Genomic DNA, 22,266 nt, shown 5'->3' with positions numbered 1-22,266 from the left:
CTTCACTACAACCTTCCTTTAAGCTGCTGTAGAGAGAGAGAGAAGGTCCCCCCTGAGCCTCCCTTTCTCCAGAATAAACCCCCCCAGCTCCCTCAGCTGCTCCTCACAGGACTTGTGCTCCAGCCCCTTCCCCAGCTCCGCTGCCCTTCTCTGGACACGCTCCAGCCCCTCAATGTCTTTCCTGTAGTGAGGGGCCCAGAACTGAACACAGGATTTGAGGTGCAACTCAACTGAAAATTGTGGAGTTATAACACATTTTGATCCAGACTGACACCAATTAAAAGGCTGAGCATTAACACAACAGACATAATCCCCAAATGACAGTAAGTTTCTGCAGTGGGCAATACCTTTATGCATCACACATAAAGTAAAAGTTACACATATTAAAGGCCACATATAGTGTTTCTCCTTCCTGTTTTAATCTGCCACCCTGAACTCATTATTTAATGTGTTTCTCCAAGTACAGCTGGACCACTCATTTTTGTTTATGTCTGAAAAATTATGATTAACTTTGTCATCTGCTCATTTTCATCTTGAAAACCTATGCAAAGAAAAGTAATAGCAAGTATTAAAAATAAACAAACAAGATGTAGACCAGAAAGCAAGCTGTAAAAAATTTATTTTTCATTTTAGCAGTATTTGCAAACATACAAAGCAAGCTATCTGATTATTGTGCTTCCTCTTGCCTCTTTTATGGTGTGATGATTAACACTGGTGTGTACCTATGACCTTTCCTGACTACCCAAATGTTAACCACAAGGCCAATTACTAGAAGATAAAAGTCCACAACTTTGTTAACAGCAAACAACACAAAAGATGAATTCTAAACCAGATTTTATAGTACTCTACTCCATCATTTTGAGATGAAAGAGAAATCTTGCCTGAAGTACCTTGTTGAACTGTAGAATATATAGCCCCATAGGGAAGATATTTCAAGTGATTTTTACAACTTAAGCAGACAACCTGGCTGAGTTCAATCTATAACACCGCTACCAAGAGAGGCTTTCACTGGTTTTCCCTTTTCTGAGGGGAAAAAAGTAGCCTTAATACCAAAGGCCTTTATTCACACCACTGCTCCAATGGAGTCAGGGTACTATGGGATGAGGGCAGGGCAGAGCTGAAGATAATCAACCCCTTACTGAAGGGAAATACTGGACAGAAATGGGAGGCATAAACTGTTAGCAGTGTGATACCATCCGTGGGTGTCTCAAACCCTGCTTTCCATTTCAGCTGGGTCAGGTGTTGTCTTTTTTAGTGGGAGGTAGGGACTTGGATGGTTGGCTCATCCTCTGTCTCTTTCCTATCAGACATTTACATTTCCCTGGGTACTGGCCTACATCACTTGACATATATACTTGTTTTCTTCAGTGCTCCCGAGTCCATTTTCCTGAAGTCGGGATTTTGGCTATACCTGATTTAGGGTTACACATTGCAGCTGGCAACATAGAGAAACATAACCAGAAGCAGTGGAATGCACGTGTAGAGACAGATAAAAACCATATATACATATATAAAAGCATCACTAGAACCATCAAGGCTGAAAAAGACCTCTAAGATCATTGAGTCCAACTGTCGACCCAGCTCGAAACCGTGTCCTCAAGCAGCGCATCCACGCACATTTCGAACATTTCTAGGGGTAATAATTCCACCCTGGATAGCCTATTCTAAAGTCTGTGAAGAAATTTTTCCTAATATCCTATGTAAACCTTTCCTGGCAAAACTTAAGGCCATTTCTTCTTGTCCTTTCACTTGCTGCCTGGGAGATGAGACCAACCCTACCTCACTACAAGCTCCTTTCAGGTAGCTGTTAAGAGCAGGAAGGTTCCCTCTCAGTCTCCTTTTCTCCAGGCTAAAGAACTCCAGCTCCCCCAGCCACTCCTCATCAGACTTGTGCTCAAATAGTTTGTATTATATATATATACGTATACACCATATTTATATAAACAGTTGTGCTCAAATTTGCCTCTGTGTATATATATATATATATATATATACATAAACATGCACACATACATATGTATGTTTCAGTGATCCAGTTTAAATACAGGGTTTATTCAGTCAACATAATCCAAGAGGTACAGTTTTTCATCTAGTTCTTTGCCTCTATGTTGTTACCAATGTCCTGGAAATCTCAAAAATTAAAGAAACTACTAGAAATGAGAGACTGTAAAGACAGCTATGTATGTATTTGCCTCTGTGTATATATATATATATATATATACATAAACATGCACACATACATATGTATGTTTCAGTGATCCAGTTTAAATACAGGGTTTATTCAGTCAACATAATCCAAGAGGTACAGTTTTTCATCTAGTTCTTTGCCTCTATGTTGTTACCAATGTCCTGGAAATCTCAAAAATTAAAGAAACTACTAGAAATGAGAGACTGTAAAGACAGCTGGAATCTTGAGAGGTCATCTAATTTATCCCTGCACAAAGACAAGATGGATGCAATTTATCCCCAAACACAGGCCTATCCTTTGATCAGGTACTTGCATAACCTCCCTGGATACACACCTCAGTGCCTCTCTTTTCTTACAACTAAAAATCTTGTTCTGACTTTTTGCCGAGATTGAATAAAATTAATAAAAGACAAGGGGAAAAAAGAAAGAACAAGGGTCAACTTCCTTCCCCAGAGCTACTTACCTGACAGCTAAAGACTGTTATACTTTATCATCTCAACTCTTTTTTCCCTGGCAGGCCCTCTCAACTGTTTCAGTATTTCCTGACTTTTCTTCCAGACTTGTGATCTTTTTTGTCAATCTTGTACATCTTCCTGGAAGATGTAGCCCACATCTTCTTGGAAGTGCTGTACCCAAAACAGCACAGCCTTTCAGGGCAGGATTTGCCAACACCAAATAAACAGAAAGAACTACTTCTATTTTCCAGCATTACTCTGGTTTACCCAACTCATTTGTATTTGCCTTTCTACACTATTAGGAAAGTATAAATACCTTCAGCCCATGGGTCACAGTGATACAACTGCATCTCTGCAGTTCTGCTGCCCAGTCAGTCACTACCCACACACCACCAGTGCGCTTGGTTTTCTTGCCTAAACACAGGATGTCATTTATCTTGATGACATTCACTGGGTTTTTCCATACTCCTTATCCAACTGTTAAACACCACAACTGCAGCTTCGACACTATCCAGGGAAACTTGCAGCACCACTCTGCTTTCTGACATTTAGCAATACAGTCCTTACGCCTACTTATGTGTTCAGGAATCAAAATAGGAGCCATGCTGCACCCAGCAGCTTTTGTAACTTACCCCTCCAGTGTAATGGTTATTACAAACTCCCCTGATAACAGTTTGGTGCAGACCATGTTTCCCTGGCTTGCACATAAAAATATTGTGCAGTACAATGTCAAATAAACTCACTAAACCTAAGCCATTAACACCCATAATGTTTATTTCTATATGGCTTCCTCACATGTTGCAGAAGAAAATAAGATTGGTTTGATGGCTGTCGGTTGCTGAGCACAAACTAGCTTTTAGTCATCTTGATACACACATCTCATTATTTTAATGCAAGGAGGGTGACTGCATTCCCCTGACTATCTACCAGAAGCTTTAAAAATCTGGCCCTCTGAGGGATTCAACAGGGTCATGCTGAATGTTTTGATAGAGGTTTTCTATCAAAATCCCCAGGTTTATTTACCTCCTAACAATAAGTCAGTCTAAACTGCAAAGAGCCTATTATTTTTTTACACAACAAACACCTTTCCAGAGAGAAGGAGTACAAGGGTACATCATCATGGACTATTACTATTCATTGAATAAGCTCTGAGGAACAGAGCCCAGAAGCAAGTCACTCACTAGGCTATAGAGCAATGCTCACTCATGCCTTTTGTGTGGGTTTTCTTTTTTTTTTTTCTTTGTTTGTTTTGGTTTGGTTTTTGGTTGATTGGTTGGTTGGTTTTTTCTTCCGTGGCTGATTCCTGAATTCTTTCTGAAAACAGCTTCAGTGACAGTGGAAAGGCTTCCCTACTTCACCTACACACCTTACTTCATGCAATGAGGTTTTGGATTGCTAGAGTAAAAGGGATTAATAATTCATATCTCCTTCATATCCTGCATTAGAGCCCTAACCCTGGTACTATTTTAAACATCTGTGAGGCAACGATGTGGGTGAAGATATAGGAAGCACCATGTATATTTTAAAGAGACTGAGTCATCCTCTGTAAAGGATCTTGTAATATTTATCTTACAAAAACTCAGACAATACTCAAAAATGCCATCTAGCTGGCCTCATTGCCGAAGTTAACTACCTATTGGCTGCTGAGTTTTAGTAAATCTTCTGTCCTATTATCTCTGTTATTCATATTTTGATCCCTGCTTTCGTCTTTTTCAGATCCTGAATGCCCCAGAAGTTTTAGATCCCGTTTAAGGGATATGCCCAACATTAACAAACACGCAAAGCAAAGGTTTGCTGTGTACTGCGTTTGCCAGAAAATGCCAAAATCAGTATCTGCTTTAGCATTTCAATTATTTTGTTACTCACCATTACACATCATTCAGAGAGCTGCTCTCCAATCAAGCTATGACTGTCTTGCACTTCTCTCTGACGTTTTTGCAACCTCACCCAGCAACACTTTACATTTCCCCAAGCCCAGCTGTGAGGCAGCTGTGACTGCAACAGGCTCAGTTGCCCTAATTCCTTCAAGACCAAAGCCCACCATTGATAAGGCTGAAGTCTGTACTCTAGTTCCATGCATGTATTCTTGAAAGTGGTGACCCACTGAACAGCCTGAGCGATTTTTTTCTGTGCTGGGCTCACCAGCATCTTGATGCCACTTTCTAAAAACCAGTGATAAACCTCAGAGAACTATCGATATTCCCTGGTTGCTATTTCTGATAGATAGTTCATTTTTATTGCTTTAGTTGTTTCTCCTTTTTTTCTCATTGACACCAAGAGAGGACAGGAAGAAGATAAAATATGCTTGCTTCCCTCTTGGAGGTAGGTGCACTCTAAGCTGGACTGGCTGAAACCTGAAGGAGAAGTCATATTATCATTCTTCCCTAGAAAAGACATTTCTTATTTCCTGTGCACTTGACTTGTGAGCACACATGGTAGGGGCTCGGGCTTTTTTGGACAAAGCAAATATTTATTGAAACATCAAAATCAGTGAGGTCAAACCTTGCAGGAAAAATATCAGTTTTGTTACAGATTTCTTTGAAATCCAAGATAAAATTTTCCATCAGAAGCTGAAAGAAAATGTCACTCCTGTCACCCCAGTTTGCCAGTTTCCCCATCTATTCTTGGTGGAGAAGTTTGGGTTTCAGAAGCAGAAGTCTCCTCCTAAGAAGGTCAAACAACTTCCCCCAGAAGGGCTGAGTCTCTTCTGCTGAGGCTTTTCCACCTTTTGCAAAAAGGTGAATAATTAGCTCCCCGCACCAAGAATCAGACTGATTAGAGACTTGATTGATTTAAACTCTCCAGATTAAACACAAATAAACTAATCAGGTGACAACAGTGTTGTTATCAGGGGGCCGGGGGTGGGCAACCCGGTGTGCCACGACCTTCCTAGAGAGAGCGTCCTGCAAAGAACAACTCTTCCAGGGGTGCTGACCGGCTTCCCTGGGCAACAAGTGATTTCAGGAAGTCTAGCGATTTCTCAGCTACAAGTGATTCCAGCTCCTGTGATTCAGCCCTTTGTGACATCACCCAAGGCAAACTTGGGGACAGAGAGACAGGAGCCTTGCATAGCAGTTCCACAGAGGTAGCTTTCATTGTCCAGCAGCCCCTGTGAAGGGAAGGCCAGGGACAAAGGCTCCCTACTGAAGGGCAGAAACAGGGGGCTTTTATGGGAAAGGCAGGGGGTAGGGTAGAAACCGATTAACCAACGGGTACAGGCTATTACCATATAGAAACAAGGCATGCTGGGAGTGGTTCACTTTGTCACCATGACCCAGAGGAAGGTTGCTTATCTCTAGGGAAGGTCGTCTTGCCCTGAGGCCTCTCTCCTCCAAGGGAGTGCAGAGGGCTCTTGTGCCAAGGGCTCACAGCCCTCCACGCAACAGAGTCCTTCTCATAAACCCTGGTCCAAATAATATTTAACTCTATACAACTGCTTAAAGAACACAATCAAACTCAACCACAACTAACCCATATAACCTGGCTGTATAAACATATCTCTGGGAGGGTCTCAGATCCTACCCTGGCTTCCTGAATTAGGTTTTCAACACCCATTTTTTCTCCCACACCCACCTAAGTACCAAAGCTTCAAATGCTAAGAACAAAGAACAGAAATGCAGGCTCACCATTCAAATCTACTGACCCCCAAACTACCTGCATGTTTCTTTCAGAATTGCTGAATAAACCTTAGACCATTCTGCTCACAAGGCTACAAGCCCCGCAGAAGCTGGGACACATTTAAAACTCCGGGCAACCTACACACAAAAGCAAGAAAACACTTTGAATAAAGTAGCACATTGCTTATTGTTTTTCTAGGTTGCATTACTCAGTGCTATTAAATCTGCTGTAAGATATGGGAGGGTATTTCCCCAAACTACACTTTCTTTTAACGTACAACAGATCATGGTGAGGATGTTACACTGTTTTCTGTATTCACAATGCAGGTCTCTGGTTATTCCCAGAGGACCTCCAGGATGCTCACGCTGCACAGCACTCAATCCTTGGAGAACAGCATTCTCTATCCTTGGAGGTAGCCAAAAGTCATCTGGACTGAGTCCTAGATAATCTGCTGTAGGTGTCCTGCTTGAGTGGGGTGGTTGGACAAGATGCCTGCTATTCAAGGAAGAAGCAGATCAGTCTCATCAGTGACTCTGAGAAGCTCCTAGATTTGCCCTCCCAAACCAAAACATGGATACCAGATGGCTCTAGCAGAATGCACGTTACCACAGCTCCTGTGTGATGCATGGGCATGGGCCCTGGGCTGGGGAAGGGCTTTGGGGGTGAGGGGCAGCTGAACACAGAGCAGGGCAGTCGGCACACTGCCATGAACTCTGCAACCAAATAAAGGCCACTCCTGCCAATTTTTCACCTACATGCCTGTGTTCTCCTGCCTGTTGGCTGCACGCAATATAAGCAAGGTGCTGGCTCCAAGATTGCCCAGTCCATCTGTACTGGCTGGTTGTGCAGGGAATGGGGAGGATCTGCCTGATGACTACCAGCCATGGCTTTAAACACAGGCTAACGCAGTGGCAGGCAAGACAGAGCTGCCTGACAAGGCTATTCCCATTTTGAGCAGAATTAGAACCTCATACTCATCATAAACCCAGAAAAAAAAAAATCAATCGGTCAGTGAAATCACTAAACTGACTACAGATCTGGACGGCTGATCTGATGCCCCAGTGGTGATGAAGAAGACTGCAGAAGGATGGATAATGCACTGTTCATTTTTAGTGCAGTAAGTGCTCATGCCTTTGGTAGACTACACCATCAATCATCCTGGAAACAGGCCTGAGCACGGAGGTCATTCACAAAGCACAGCATCTGCAAGTGAGGCAGGATTTAACCATCGCTTAAAGCACTGCTGAGCTTGGATGAGGCTGTCATTCATTCTTGCACTGTGTGAGCGAGGCCACAACTCACTGTGCATGCAGAAAAGACAAGCAGCACTGGAAATGAGTATGTGCCTGCAGCTCAGGTTTGGGCTCCACGTTTATTCTGAAGTTTATCAAATTTTTAACATCATACTTGCCACAAAGTCCCATGTAGTTTTCCTCAGAGTTGCTGCCCTAGCACGACCCTAATTCCTTTGAAACAGGGTGATATTGTAGTTGTCTGATGGGTTTGCTCAGGTAATTACACCTCGGAATTCACTCCAGCTCTTCTTGTGCCTTAATTTGAACAAAATGGAGTAATTTTAGCACTTTGCTTTGGAGACAGTGGGAGGTGAAAAATTCACTGCTTCCTGTGAACCTCTTGAAAAAATGTAAAACCAGCATTTTGCTTTCATTTCTTAGTTTGAACATTTCCAAACCTGCTGGTGGTGAGTAAGTAGCAAATACCGTATTGTGGAAATATCAAAAATTTCCAATCGCAGCAGTATGGGAGAAAGGATTGTTTTCAATTAAAACTACTAAAATATCCTAACAAATAGACTTATGTATATTCTCTCTTCTTCAGGAGACCATGTAATTTAAGATCCCCAGCTGTATGTAGAGGTTATGGAAAATAAACTTGTGTGCTACTAAACAGTTAAAGCTGTTTTCTTCTGTTAAACACTGAAGAAGAATCACAATTCTCCCTCAGTGTGTCCAGCTGGTACAATTCTCCCTCAGTGTGTCCAGTTTCTAAGTATGTATCCAAATTATAAATATATTAAACAGAAATTTATGGTTCAGTCCTGTAATTTCACAGGATATTATGAGATCAGAAACTTCAACAGATATCAAAGGCACAAGGCAGATATAACACTATTTTTCTCATAACTGGAAATTGTTGTAATTATCCAACAGTGCCCAACCACAGTATTTTCAGGATTCTGTTAAACTGTGTTTAGTTGTGGACCACGAAGGGACTTCTCTCAAGTTTTCTCTCAATGGCTTCAATTTTCATGCTCCTGTCCTTATACTACATGGCCCTTCAAGCCCAAAGCAGAGCGGGCAAATTCTAAGACTGATCGCAAGATGTTTCCTAGATGTTAAAAATTTATTTGTATAATGATTACTGCCTCCACTGATCTTTTCAGGATAACACTGCAAACCGCCTTAGAGGAATATCACAGCCCATCAGGAATATCAATAATATATTTTTCTCTCATGGGAACATTACTCTGCCTGAACTCATTCATTATCTAGCAATAGGGAATCAGTGATTTTAGTAGGGACTAACAGAACAGTAATTAGAACAAAATCCAGTTTTACGGACTTTTAAAAAGTCACTCTCTAATGATACAATGTATGGTTTGATTTTCAGGTCTAAGCATTAAGGAAGTACACAGCCCCTTCTCATTCATGTGCATCCCTCCATTTAACTTCTCTAGTTTCAGAAGGAGGGTACAGCAACTAGCTCATGGTTTGTGGTTTTTTTTTCTTTACTAACCATCTTATTATGTAAAGTTGGTGCTAGCAAGAACTTTTATTGACAACTTTTTATTTTAATTGTGTCCCCTCTCTTCTTGAATGTCATCTCACCTACAAGAAAAATGGTAATTAATACAACAGTGGAAAATAACAACACTGTCTCTTCAGATGGTTCAGTAGTTTACCACCAGTAATTGGCTTTTCACTGCAGGACAGTATCATAATTTTAATAGTGAGTTTTCAACCACGGCATATAATGCAGCTCTTCATAGATACATTAATGAATGTTTGCTTCTCCTTTATGAATTCCTGTATATCCAAACTATCAGCCTCACGAGTAACTGAGACTTCCAGCATGCACTGTACTTGGAAAAAAAAAATATTTTTTTTTCATTGAATGATCTGCTTATTACGTGAAACTACTCAGGCCATTGTTTTTACAAAACATCTCCAAAACACAGGAAGAAAAAAAAAAAAACCCACACTAAGGGATTTATTTATTTCAACTCAAGTGAATGACCTAAAAAATTTTCTAATATTCAGTAGGTTTTACCGCTGTATTATGCAAAAAGACCCCCCCTTTAAATATTTATAATTGGGCCCAGATTTCAAGGCTAAGATATTCATATAATAAACTATTACACTTTCAAAGAATGTGCAGTTAAATAACCAGAACATTTATAATGTACATTCCCAGTGTACAATAGTTTTATGCTAAAGTAACCAGCTGGAACAAATGGGAGCTATTGCAGTATAAAATTCTAGAAAAGCTGTGATTAATCAGGTATAGGTCCCTGTGGCATGTAACTATATTATTTGCATAAATAGAGGCATGGGTATTGAAAATCATGGCTCAAGAAAAGAGGTGAGACCACTGAAGGAAGGAAGAAAGTCACAATTTAGCCCCCAAACGATCATTTTCCCCTAAACATAGCTATTGCTGATCAAGAGAAGACTACATGCTTCTGTGGCTGCTGCAATGCTTCTCTATTTGTAACACCATTATGTCAAGCTCAGACACAATCATTTTGATGTAAAGAAAGAGAAAGAAATGGGGAGGATAAAGAAGCAGGAGGAGGAGAAAATGAAATTTAGCAACAGTAAAATGAATCTGCATAGTAATTCCAACAACCCATGGAGTTTTCATGAACATCAATTATTTTTTGCAATGCTGTCCACTTACCGACATCAGGATCAGTTGCTTGGACTCTTGTTAGCAAAGCTTTAGTGGCTGTGTTCTCATAAACACAAGCTGTGTAGTGGTCAGATGAAAACACTGGTGGATTATCATTAACATCTTCTAAAATAAGATGGATTTCTGACTGGCAAAACCTGCCACCACCATCAGTGGCTCGGGCAACCAAGTTGTAGGCAGGGATTTTCTCTCGGTCGAGAGGGGCCAAAGATTTCAGCTCACCTGAAATTGTTTAAAAGCAGCAGCTATCATTATTACTGCAGCAACATCACTAATTCTAGACAGCCTAAGTGTCTCAAAATCATGTGTTTCCCAGAAATAGGAAAGAGAAACAAAACCAACATTGCTTATTCCAATGAATGGATTAAAAACTCACAGTAGCATCAGTTTCCCTTCCTCTTTACCCAAAAAAGTGAGGTGCCATATGAGTGCAGGGATGACAAGCCATTCATGGTGGCTTTACAGCAGCCTACAGCTTTACCCGTATGAACGCCACCATGTTTTTCCAAGTCTTTCTGTCTCTCTCAAGATTTATAGACTCCTAGACACAGAAACACATCCTTTTTAGCAGTACCTGCTGTGATATGACAAAGGGGAATGATTTTAAATTCAAAGAGGGTAGATTTAGATTAGATATAAGGAAAAAAATTTTTATGATTAGGGTGGTGAAAAACTGGCACAGGTTGCCCAAGAAACTTTTAACTGGATGGGTCTCTGACCAACATGATCTATTTGAAGATGACTCTGCATATGGCAAGGGAGTTGGCCTAGATGACCATCAAAGTTCTCTTCCAGCCCAAAATATCCTGTGGTTCTATGATAAATCTCTGATCTAACTTGAAGTCTGCAGGGAAACAAAAGGATCAATATCCATTGTTCTAGTTATAACAACCAACTTGACCAACAAAGACATTGCTCTTTCTCCCTCCACCATTCAAATGCTCACCCACACCTGCCAAAACTGGAACGACCACCTGAAAGCCAAGTGTAACCTAAGTAAGGAAACCAGCACTCAGATGTTGAGGGATTAAGGCTATTCAGAAACATCTGGTTGTCATCTTACCATTTTCTGGATCTAAGAAAAACTTATTGTTCCCAGAACCATAAAGAGAATAGCGAATTTCACCATTGGACCCAATGTCAGCATCTTTAGCGCTGATTTTAAGAATTACTTTGTTTGATGGAATGTCTTCAGGAAACAATGCTGTGTATGCAACCTAGAGTCAAAAACAAGACAGGTAAGCTATGCTGTAGCAGTATTTTACAGTCTTTGTACAACCTTTTTTTAAAAACTACTTGTAGTGCATCTTTCTATACAGGAAACAATTTTCCTTTACACAACACATTCCTAGAAATTCAAATCACTGTTAAGCTTTGAGGTGTCACAGAAACAATGCCAAATTATGACTCTGAATAGAGCTCATCTTAGGTGTTTAATGTGATACGATTTTGTATCTTCTATTTATTCCTTGACACCCATGAAATGAAAATTTTGATGAGTGTGCTAACAGAAACAACTGTTTTTATCACCTCATCCAGTGGTTTTGAGGAAAATACAGATTGTGATTCCCCAGAGTAGTAGAACAGTTCTTGCAATGACAGTAATCCATCAGTGAGTGATAATGTAACGAAGGGAATTACACGAGTATATGCATGCACACACACACACACACACACACAAATATATATTTATTTTCTGTGAGTAGTACCAGTAAGGAACTCTGGGTTTTATCATGTCTTTTCTTTCACACAGACCTTTCTATTGCACTAACATCAATTCCCCAGATTGCCTTTCCACAGAATACACGACAGCTAGCACTCTGAAAGCTGTGGTCAGGCCACACTGAATGCATTCCTGACAACAGGACAGCAAGCTACATTCTTCTGCCTTTTCCACTGGATGTCTGGCATCTGGAAAGTGGAGGAAAGCTGGACTTTAAACTAGACTGATGACATTTCCACTTGGGTTATGAAGGGAGAGCACCTTCTTTTCTGCTGGGAAGGAGTAGCTGCCCAACGCCACCTCACAACCCATCATTTGTTGTAAAGCCAACTAAGGCCACTGTATACAAGACTCCTTTGCAAGCTTTGTAAGATCCTTCAATCTTGGCTTCACAGGAATGCTTTATCCTATTTCTCTCCCAGATCACTGCACGTTCTTCAACTAAGACCATAAGGATGAAAATCAGCATTGCCTACGAATGGATACTTGCACACAGCAAGAGACACCCATAGGGAAAGCATCACTCCCAACACGGCGGCCGATTGCCGTGGGTGGTGTTAACTCACCTGTTCACAAACTGGATTATTATCATTAACATCAGTGACAGTCACTTCCACAGCAGCCTGGGTCACAAAGAGGCCATCTGTGGCAGTGATGTTCAGATAATAAATGTCTTGCTCTTCCCGATCCAGAGGCCTTTTAACATAAACCTTCCACTCATTCTGAACCAGTCCCAGAGCGAACTTCCCTTTGGGATTCCCTCCTGCAACAAGACAAGCAACACACAATGAGCTGTGGTGTCCCTTCAGAGTTCCCACTGGGTTTAAACACAGAGACACATTGCAGAGGACCTGAACTAAGCAGCCATAATTTCTTTCACAGCCTTTGGTGCTTCCAAACTTGCAGACTCAGGAAATCTGTAATGAAATTACACTCCCTGTGTTTACTGCCCCCTGAATGCCCTGTATGAAAGTGAACCGATAACTTTCAGTGGAAAAAAAATCCATTTAGCAGAGCTGAAGATGATCTCTTGTTCAGTTCCCCGTAAGGGTAATCAAATTCACACTGTGAACAATCAATAGTCCTCTCGGGCTGGTACAATTGTCTTTCCACTTACTCTCGGGAGAGGATGTAATACACCGTAGCTCTTGTTACCAAGACAAGTTCATTAGCTGTTGATTATGCAATCAAGGACTGGAAGTGGGTTCTATTAAGAAATCCTCTAATGAAAGCTTTATCGTACAGCTGCGCCATTCTTGCGCTTATTAAAATTCTAGTTTTTAAAACAGTTTATATGACACAGGGAGACACATTAGTATTAAATAGTCCTAACAAGAGGTCATTTGAGGAACAGTTGGAAGATAAACAGTGCAAATAGACCAAATGCATCCAAGAGTGAAAGCTGGTGAAAGGCGTGCAGGAGATAAAGCAGAAGAGTTTTTTACCGTGCCGTAACAGTGACACTGAAACCGGCAATGCTGCTCTTCCACATCATTAAATTGCCTGGTTACAAAAAGAGGCTGGGAAAGTTTTGGTCCACATCGTCCTCAGGAGAGAAGGAAGGAAGAAAGGAAGGAAGGAAGGACGGACATGTCACATGCAGAAGCATGCCATAATTAAGGCAGGCACAGTCATTAATGCTTCCAACAGTATTTACTCTTTTATCGGAAATGGTACAGTCTCCTGCCTGGTACATGAAGAGAACACCTTCAATCACTTTTCTCTGAGTCTGATACAAACCTCCTGTCAAACCAGACAGTAAAATCTTTTAAACCAATGTTATGACTTAACTGTGCTAGTCAGCTCAGACCCACACAGCTGCTTGCTCATTTCCTCCCCAGTGGGAATGGGAAGAGAATCTGAAGGATAAAAGTAAGAAAACTCATGGGACAAAGACAGTTTAATGGGTAAAGCAAAAGCTCTGTGTATAAGAAAAAAAAAAAAGGAATTCATGGCAGGTGTTCAGGCATCTCCAGGAACGCAGGGCTGTGTCACCCTGAAAGTTACTTGGGAAAAAAAATGCCATTAACTCTGAACATCTCCCTTCCTCCTTCTTCCCTCAGCTTTTATATGCTGAGCATGATGCCATATGGTGTGGAATATCCCTGTGGTCAGCTGGGATCAGCTGTCCCAGCTGTGTCTCCTCCCAACTCCTTGTGCACCTCCAGCCTCCTCACTGGTGGGGTGGGATGAGGAGCAGAAAAGGCCTTGACTCTGTGTAAGCTCTGCTCAGCAGTGACTAAAACATCCCTGTGACATCACAAATCCAAATCATGGCTTCATAGCAGATTCTACTTAGAAAATTAATTCTACCCCAGCCAAAGCCAGTAAAGCCAACTACCCAGTCTTCTGTGCCCAGCTTGGTCTGCAAAAACATATCTGCACATTTAAAAATTTAGGATAGAGCACTGTAGTCACAGCAAACTCCTGTGCTACAGAAACTGAGTGAGGACATATTAAAAAGCACCATGATGCTCCACTGAGTTAACTGTAACTGCAGCTAACCCACTACTATCTCTTTGCCCACCATATTAAGCTTTCTCCTATGCTCTCCTTACAGGAATTCAATTTCAGAACTACTTTTGATGTTGCTCATGTTCAAAAGTATTAAACCATTAAGGGAACGCTTATTCTTTCTTGTTACACATTCAAGAATGTCAAACATGCTAGTGTGCATTTGCTTACAAATTAATCAGGGTTCTGACATGTGTCATGGGATCTGTACAAGCTGGACGGAAATACCAGGTTCTTGAACATTCCCCTCTAGTATTGGCACTGAATGACTGCATAAGTAAGTAGTAAAAAAAAAAAAAAAAAAATCCAAGGCTCAATTTATTTGTGTTGACTCTGTTGTCAGGCAATTAGTGTCTCTGATGTTGCTTCTGTTGTCACAATTCTTCAGTTCTCAGGGACCTTTTTGGCAAAATAACAATGCAGAGGAGGTCTGAACGGGAAGCTGAGCTTAAAACCAACCAGAAAAGCCTAATGTCACTCCCAATTAAAAAATATATAAAAATGCAACATCTTGGTGCAATTCGACAGTAAAGATGAACACACCGTCCAACCAGGATCCATTACAATTGCCACAAGGGATGTTTCTCATTTGTGGGGACAGAATTTGGTCTGCAATCCCCTCAAACGTCAAAGGTGGTCCATGCAGCTTTGGAAAGCTTTCCTTGCTAATGCCTAATGCAAAAATGGTAAAAGAACATAAGAGTAGGGAGAAAAGATTTGCTGAGTAATATACATCTGATTGTAATGACAAATTTGCAGCTTGGAATTTTGGACAAAGGTTTTCTGCAGCTCTCCTTTTACCTGGTGCTGCTGCAGGAGCAGCCTTAAGACAATTGGATCAATCGGGCTGCTGGCTAAGTAAGAACTCTCGTGCTGTCTCTCTCGCACTGAGCGATATGTTAACTGATGTTCAGAGTGTGAGACAGGTGACTCTGGAAAACAGAGCAGCAATTGATTATCTTCTATTAGTGCATGGACATGGATGTGAAGAATTTGAAGGTATGTGTTGTATGAATTTGTTGGATCATTCAGAATCCATCCATGAAAGTATACAGCAATTAGAGGATGGAATAGCTAAACTTGGAGAAGAAAGTGGATCTTTGCTGAACAATTCGTTCAATTGGTCTGACCTTACACCCTCAGGAGAAAAATTTTCAAGATAGGTTTGTATGTATTGATTATTGTTGTAGTTCTTTTAGTATGTGTGCCTTGTATACTTCCTTGTGCTGGATGAGCCGTGGACAAAGCTGTCAAAGAAGTGTTTTTGGTTCAAACAGGAGGGGGAGATGTGGGAACCTAGAATGCAGAGAATATTTCTCTGACTGTTTTGAAAGGTTTTACCCCCCTGGACAGTACTGGTTTTGACCTTTGTCCATGGGAAAATTTGCCTAGCCTCTGGGAAGAATTTGAATCTACAATGGTGTGAATTAGGTGATAGAATACTATGTGAGATTATCACAGGGTGAAAAATTTAGAGTTTTTAGGTCTATTTGCATAGTAAATAGATAGAAGTAGAAAACCTCAAAATGGAGGACACGTTGTAGTTAAAAGCTTCTTTCTCCTTCTTCACTAACTCCATATTTTGCAGCAAAAGTGGTTTGGGATGATTGGATACAGAATTCCGCAGTTCCTGTCTACGTGATTTAGGAACTTGTTGGACATTGGTAAAAAAGTGAAAATATCTTGCGTTTTAAGCTTTCATTGGGTAATTTACCTTTAAAAAGGCTGTGAGATCTTGGTAAGTTGTCTTCTTGCTGCATTCTCTGCTCTGTGCTATGTCTAGGCCATGCCAGTGGCTTGTACTCTTTAGATAAGAACTAATAAACACCTATCTGGAGACTGAGAAGCATGAAGTCCCATTCACCTCCTTTTTTCTCCTGGCAAAAATCTGAACATCTCCCCCATCAGGGAAGGCAACAATTAATGACGCGGACAGCGTTACATTCCATACCTTCTTTCCACATCAAAAAGCAGAAAAGAGGTCACAGGTTCTAATCTATGCCTTGTTCATTAGCTACCAGTGACAAGATAGACTGGTTTCTATTTAATATGAAAACTAAGTCAGTTGAGTCAGGCTGAGCAAATCTTTCTTGTTAAGAGTCACCATTTGTGCTAGCTGTGACTGTGCCAAAAAAAGCAAGTTGTAATGAATAAGATTTCCAGAAAATTAGTCAGATAGGCATTATAATTATAAAAGGCTTTTGAATCCTACAGAGCACTAAATTCATGTATCAGATACAGATATTCTCTGTTGATAGAAAACCATCCTTTTTGATCAGAAAACCAAGCAGTTTTCCCACTGGTTTCTATGACAGTCTGGAATAATCACCAGAGGACACATTGTTTAATCTGTTGTTGTCATATAAACACACATTTCTTCTAAAGAGGGTTACACAGAGTGTTGATGTGTACAACTGGCCACATCTGAATACAATCCAAGGAAATGAGAATCTGTCCACTAACTTGAGTCTGAATGTGACTTCAAAGAAGGCAGACCCCCTGCTGATTGACACTAAATTCCCTCTATTCAGTTCAATGCCAGCAGAAAAAAAGCTTAACTCTCCTTCATAAAACGCTGTAATCTTGTCATAGTGAGTTTAATGTTGTAAACCATTAATAAAAATAGACTTATATATTCTTAATTTGCTTCATTATATTAATCAGGGCTTTTCTTCATATTACTCCTTTTTCAAAAGGAAATGATTAACTGTCCTGACCAACAGGAAGCAACACACTCAAGGTATGGACATCCCATTGCAAAGAAAAGAGGAAAGGTAAAATCTAATTAAAATTAGCTGGTGGCTTTTATGGTTAGCAGTAACACTACCGTGGAGCAATTTTAAAATTATTGTTGCTTTGTTGCTAATGGAACAGCTTTAAAATCATACCTAGGAATTTGGGGAATATGTATAAAGAAATGGTCCTTGGGATGTCTTTTCTTCCCTTTTACTCCAGCAGAAAAGAATCAATCTGAATGACCAAGAAACCTGTGCAATAAGCAGGAGAAGTGGTTTATCTGCATGTCTTTTTCACTAGCACTTTTTTTTTTTTTTTTAACTTCTCAGGACTGGCTCTATACTTTATTGATGGAAGGCAAAGGTGGACTATAATGTGTAAGAAAAATAATGAGATATAAAACTAAAATACCATCAAGGAAATATTTTTAAAAATGGAAAGGCAAAAAAATCCACACTGTGGCCCAGGAAACCATTTCCTACGACTTATACATATGTCTTGATGCAGACCTCATTCTGCAGTGATTAATTAACATTTTCACTAATATATGCAAGCAGATTCAGTTTCCTAGGGGCATTCTAATTAATTAGTTTTTCACTCTGAATAATGTAGCTTTTCTAAACGGAAGCCTCCTGACTACATGTATTAATGGATTCTTTAAAATCTTTTGGCAGTTTTCTTATGTTCTACTTTGAATGTCACAACAGTGAAGTGCTAGCTACAAAAAACACTCCAGTAACTTTTTAGAAAGGCTTTGAGGCTAAAAGAATCAGCAGTATCTTTTATCTTTTGTTACTTGGAAGTTTAAATAATGCTCTCCCTCCCTCCCTCCCTAGTCAGCAAATAGTACAAAGCCAAATCAAGCTCAAGTTTAAGTAAAGAAAGAAAACAGCCAGATACAAATGAAATGCAGAGACACAGTGATCCAAAATAAACAAATCCTGACACACATCATTACTAAAGCACACACAGAGGCCATTATAGCAGCTAAAAGGGAATGGAAAACTAGAAGCCAACAGCATCAGTTTTCACTGCAATGCCCCCATCTGGGAGGGGGAACTGAATATTTACTAACTCATTTATTTAGCTTCTGTCTTACATTTATGCATTTATTTAGGTACTTTCAATTCCCCGTTAGAACTCTAGGCATTTGCATCACACAAAATCAATAGGTTTATCCTCCACTCCCAGTTTAAGACGCTGCATGTTTACTGAGCTTCTGAAATGGCAAATCCAATCCTCTTAGCTTTACTACCATAAAATTGCAATGGCAACACAAGGCCTTCCCACATGCTGAAACATCCACTTCTCCACAACTCCAGTATCTCAAATATATGACAAAAACTAACAAAAGCCACACCTTTGCTCATACTGGGCTATCAACCCAGCAAATAACCTGCTCTATACAATACCACTTATTTCTTCCAAAACACACTGTTCATCTTCCTTGTATTCAGCTGAACCAAGCTTAAAGACAATTGACTCCCTAGCTTTATGTGCCTGATGAAGCCTGATTAACCTCACTGAGGAACACAAAACACTTTACCATACCAATGTCTTGGCAGCTGACATTTTTCTGGTGGCTTTTCATGGTTTGCCACTCTTAAAACTCAGTAATATCTGGCTGGGTGTAGGTTGGCTAGACATCAGAAGAGCCCTGGTTTTAGGCAAACTGCCTCAAATGACATAGGCAATGACCTCAAATGAGCCTTCAAAGAAAACTACTGTGCTTCCTAAGTGCATTTGTGCCATCTGCACTTCCTATTGATTTTCTATTAAGATTTATGTTTAGTGCTTTTGCTTTGTGAACATCTACAGCTGCTATTGAACTACAAGAAACAAAGGGTAAGTGCAAAATTTTTTTCCCTCACCATCAAATGCAAATGAAAGTGGATTTGAAAATGGCAACTACTTGCCAGTAATCATGGAAAAAATCATAAACTGAAGGAATCCAAGCAGAATATTTATTTATCCACCAGAATGTATCTACCCCTTTTCAAGATTGACCAGAAGACTGCAACAGGCACTTGTATTTCTCAAAAGAGCACAAAGGACTCTTCAGTGATCACATCTGACCCAGAATGTTTATTTCTCTTATCTTCTAAATGATGATTTCTTCCATCTGTCTTCTGTGTGCTACTTTTCTCCAGATGCATTTTCACAAAGCTGTTTTTTGGTGGATCCAAATGACAGTCTCATAATTTGTTTTCTTCTTCCCTTTTGTTAATTTACCATTTTTTCCTCAGAGTTTACTGTATTCACAGAAGTTTTTATGAATCAAAATGCCTCCAGAAAGCCACAGCTTTTGAATAACCATCTAGCTAATCTGATTCCATGAAATACTCAAGAGCACTTCCTCAGATCAACTTGAGGTAAAGTGTGAATAGACTATTTTGTGAGTGAAACTGTATTTTAACATGTTTTGACAATTTAATCAAAAGAACCTAATTTCTTCTTGTGCATTTCCCAAGCTCAAATGATATATTCAAAGGAAGTGGAGTTTCTGAGACCATGTGCTTTAGTAACTGTACAGTAGGAATTAAAGAAAGTTTCAGGCTTTGACATCTAATGTTTTCAGAAGCTAATAGAACAGCAAAATATCTGTCATATTTGAACTGTGATACAAACTAAGGTACATAATTATCTGTAATTTTTGAGTCACATCTGACAGTTGTTATTCAAAAGTCCAGTTTTTGCTAAATTAACAGCACAGGTATGTGAAGAAAAAACACTATGTAACTAAAGGCATAATTCATTATAAGAGATGACTGCCAGACTTCAGAACAAAGCCAACGATCACAGTGCACTAACATATATTTGTTACAAACATAAGGGTTCTCATTTCCCGTAGTACTTCCTACACTGGGATTCCCAAACTCCTTCAAATATCCCAAAATCTCTAGTATGAGGCACTACTTATTTACTTTTACATATGTGGGAACTAGGTCACCAGCAGCTAAAGCACCTTGCCCAAAGCCTCTAAATCCTGACAATTTCCCCACAGGACTACTTTTGCCCCCACTTCTAATACCCTACAGCACATTACACTGTAAACACATAGTCTTTGCAAACCTTTAAAGTGAATGAAAAATTGCAAGTTACAATTAATCAACGAATTCCTGGTTGCTTTGAAAATGATGCTACTTCTGATGTGTAACACAGGCAGTCTGTGCCTAACTGGAGTGTCACACCTCTCCCTACACACTATCCCACAGCCATTTTCATTTTGATAGCTAACAAAGGGGTAGGAGCCTTGCCCTCCAGAGCAATATACACAAACTATTTTCCCATTAGTTAAGTCATTTTTGCCCACAGCCTGCTTCCTATATGTGGTCTTATATATGTCAAATCCCATCCAGTGAGAAAAATGTGAATTTTTCCAATAATTTGGTTATTACTAGGTAGTTAATACTAGCTCTTGAATTGCTAAGGTTGGGGGGAGTGACAAAATTGTTCCCTAACAAAATCTATTGGACAATGCAAGATGGAGGCAGAAAAATAACTGCAGCACTCATCACTCATAACATACTTACACAAAAGCCAGGCTGAATCTAGGAGAAAAGAATGATAATAAATATTACACAATAGGAAAGAGCAACGTTACTATGCTTTGAAAAATGTGTGAGTAATGTAATCAAAATTGCCTTATGCTGTATGTAACAATGCATGGCAGCTAACCAGTGCTTCTAAGTATATTACTATTTCCCTGGCCAGAAATCTGTGCTGGTAAGAAATGGCATCCTCTCACTCCATAATGTAAAATCAATCCATGTCACCCTCACTCCCCATTCCAAACAGTGGTATTTTGAAGTGGCTCAAGCATCTACTTTCCTATCTCAAAAAGAAAAACATTATTTCCAAAAAAATTTAAATGCTTGGAAATACAGGGATTTTCTCTGTAAGAACAAAATTTTCCTTTTCCCTTGTTTGAAACATTAAGTCATGATGGTTTCCAAGCTGACATATCAATGATGATGGGTTGATGGTTACACTACATTGCACTGCAGCAAATCAGGAAGCATTCATCTCAGAAAATTGAGAGAGTAACACAGACACAAAGACACACACACATTCCTCTCCCTCTTTTCAGCTTTGCTGCAAATTCTGTCAAAAAAAACCAAAAAAGGAATGTAATTGACTCATTCACAGTGATAATTCAGCTGAAACCCTGCTAAACATTAACCTAGAACTGGACACATGTACAGTTCTTCAGTAAGCTGGTTATGGGAGGAAAGTATGCAAGCTGTTTCTTACCTGTAATATGGTAGCTAACCTGCCGATTGACATCAGACGTGTCTTCATCCCAGGTGCTAAGAACAGCCACAACTTCCCCTGGAGGGTCACTCTCCTTCACTGATCCTCTGTACACCTCGTGCTCAAAGACAGGTGCATTATCGTTGATATCTGTCACAGTAACTGAGACCAAGGTGGTTGAGGACAAGGACAAAGCTTCCCCCAAATCTGAGGCCACCACTGCAAACGTGAAAGCAGAATCCTTCTCATGGTCCAGATCCTTCAGTGTACTGATCCAGCCACTGTTGCTATCAATGGTGAATGCTTCTGTGATCTTCTCCAGTTCTGATTCCAGTGCAAGTGTGTATGTGACCTGCCCGTTCGCACTTGAATCTGCATCAACCGCTTTAACTTGCATAAGTTTTGTTCCCATAGGCATCCCTTCCATTATTATAGCATCATAGCTAGCTGTTTCAAACACAGGCTTGTTGTCATTAACATCCAACACCTTTACCTCCACATCCACAGTCAACACGATGTCTACTTTGTCTAACTGAATCGTGGCTGCAACTTTGAAGTGAAAAGCGGGATTTATTTCATGGTCAAGCCTCTTATCCAATTTTATGAGGCCTGTGTCTTTCTCTATGATGAAAACCCCATCTTTGTTGTTTTCAGGTAGCTTACCATTAACCATGCTATACAAAGCACCCTGATTGGGCAAAACATGCAGAATGTCAATAGTACTGCCTATGAGGGTGTCTTCTGCCACTGTGAAAGAATACTGGGGTTGAGAAAAAGAAGGCAAAATGGTTTCCGGTGGTAAAACATGGATGTAGACAGGAATGAGGGAATGCTTTACAGGAATG

The 22,266-nt window shown here is 40.1% G+C and overlaps 1 protein-coding gene across 1 annotated transcript in view; it reads right to left on the bottom strand.

The window, feature by feature from the left end:
- The window catches only part of FAT3 (FAT atypical cadherin 3), a 338,586-nt gene that overhangs the window by 59,119 nt on the left and 257,201 nt on the right, over nt 1–22,266 (bottom strand). Inside the window, exons 11-14 of the mRNA XM_008634940.2 lie at nt 21,422–22,266; nt 12,484–12,680; nt 11,258–11,411; nt 10,183–10,416 (exon numbers count right to left, since the gene is read on the bottom strand). The exon at nt 21,422–22,266 is cut by the window's right edge and continues 5 nt beyond it. Of these exons, the coding sequence (XP_008633162.1) occupies nt 10,183–10,416; nt 11,258–11,411; nt 12,484–12,680; nt 21,422–22,266 (1,430 nt within the window). The remainder of the gene's footprint in view (nt 1–10,182; nt 10,417–11,257; nt 11,412–12,483; nt 12,681–21,421) is intronic.

This window comes from Corvus brachyrhynchos, unplaced genomic scaffold (genome assembly GCF_000691975.1).
Source record: "Corvus brachyrhynchos isolate BGI_N302 unplaced genomic scaffold, ASM69197v1 scaffold44, whole genome shotgun sequence".
NCBI classification, from domain to species: Eukaryota; Metazoa; Chordata; class Aves; order Passeriformes; family Corvidae; genus Corvus; species Corvus brachyrhynchos.
This window is presented reverse-complemented; position numbering and strand designations above follow the sequence as displayed.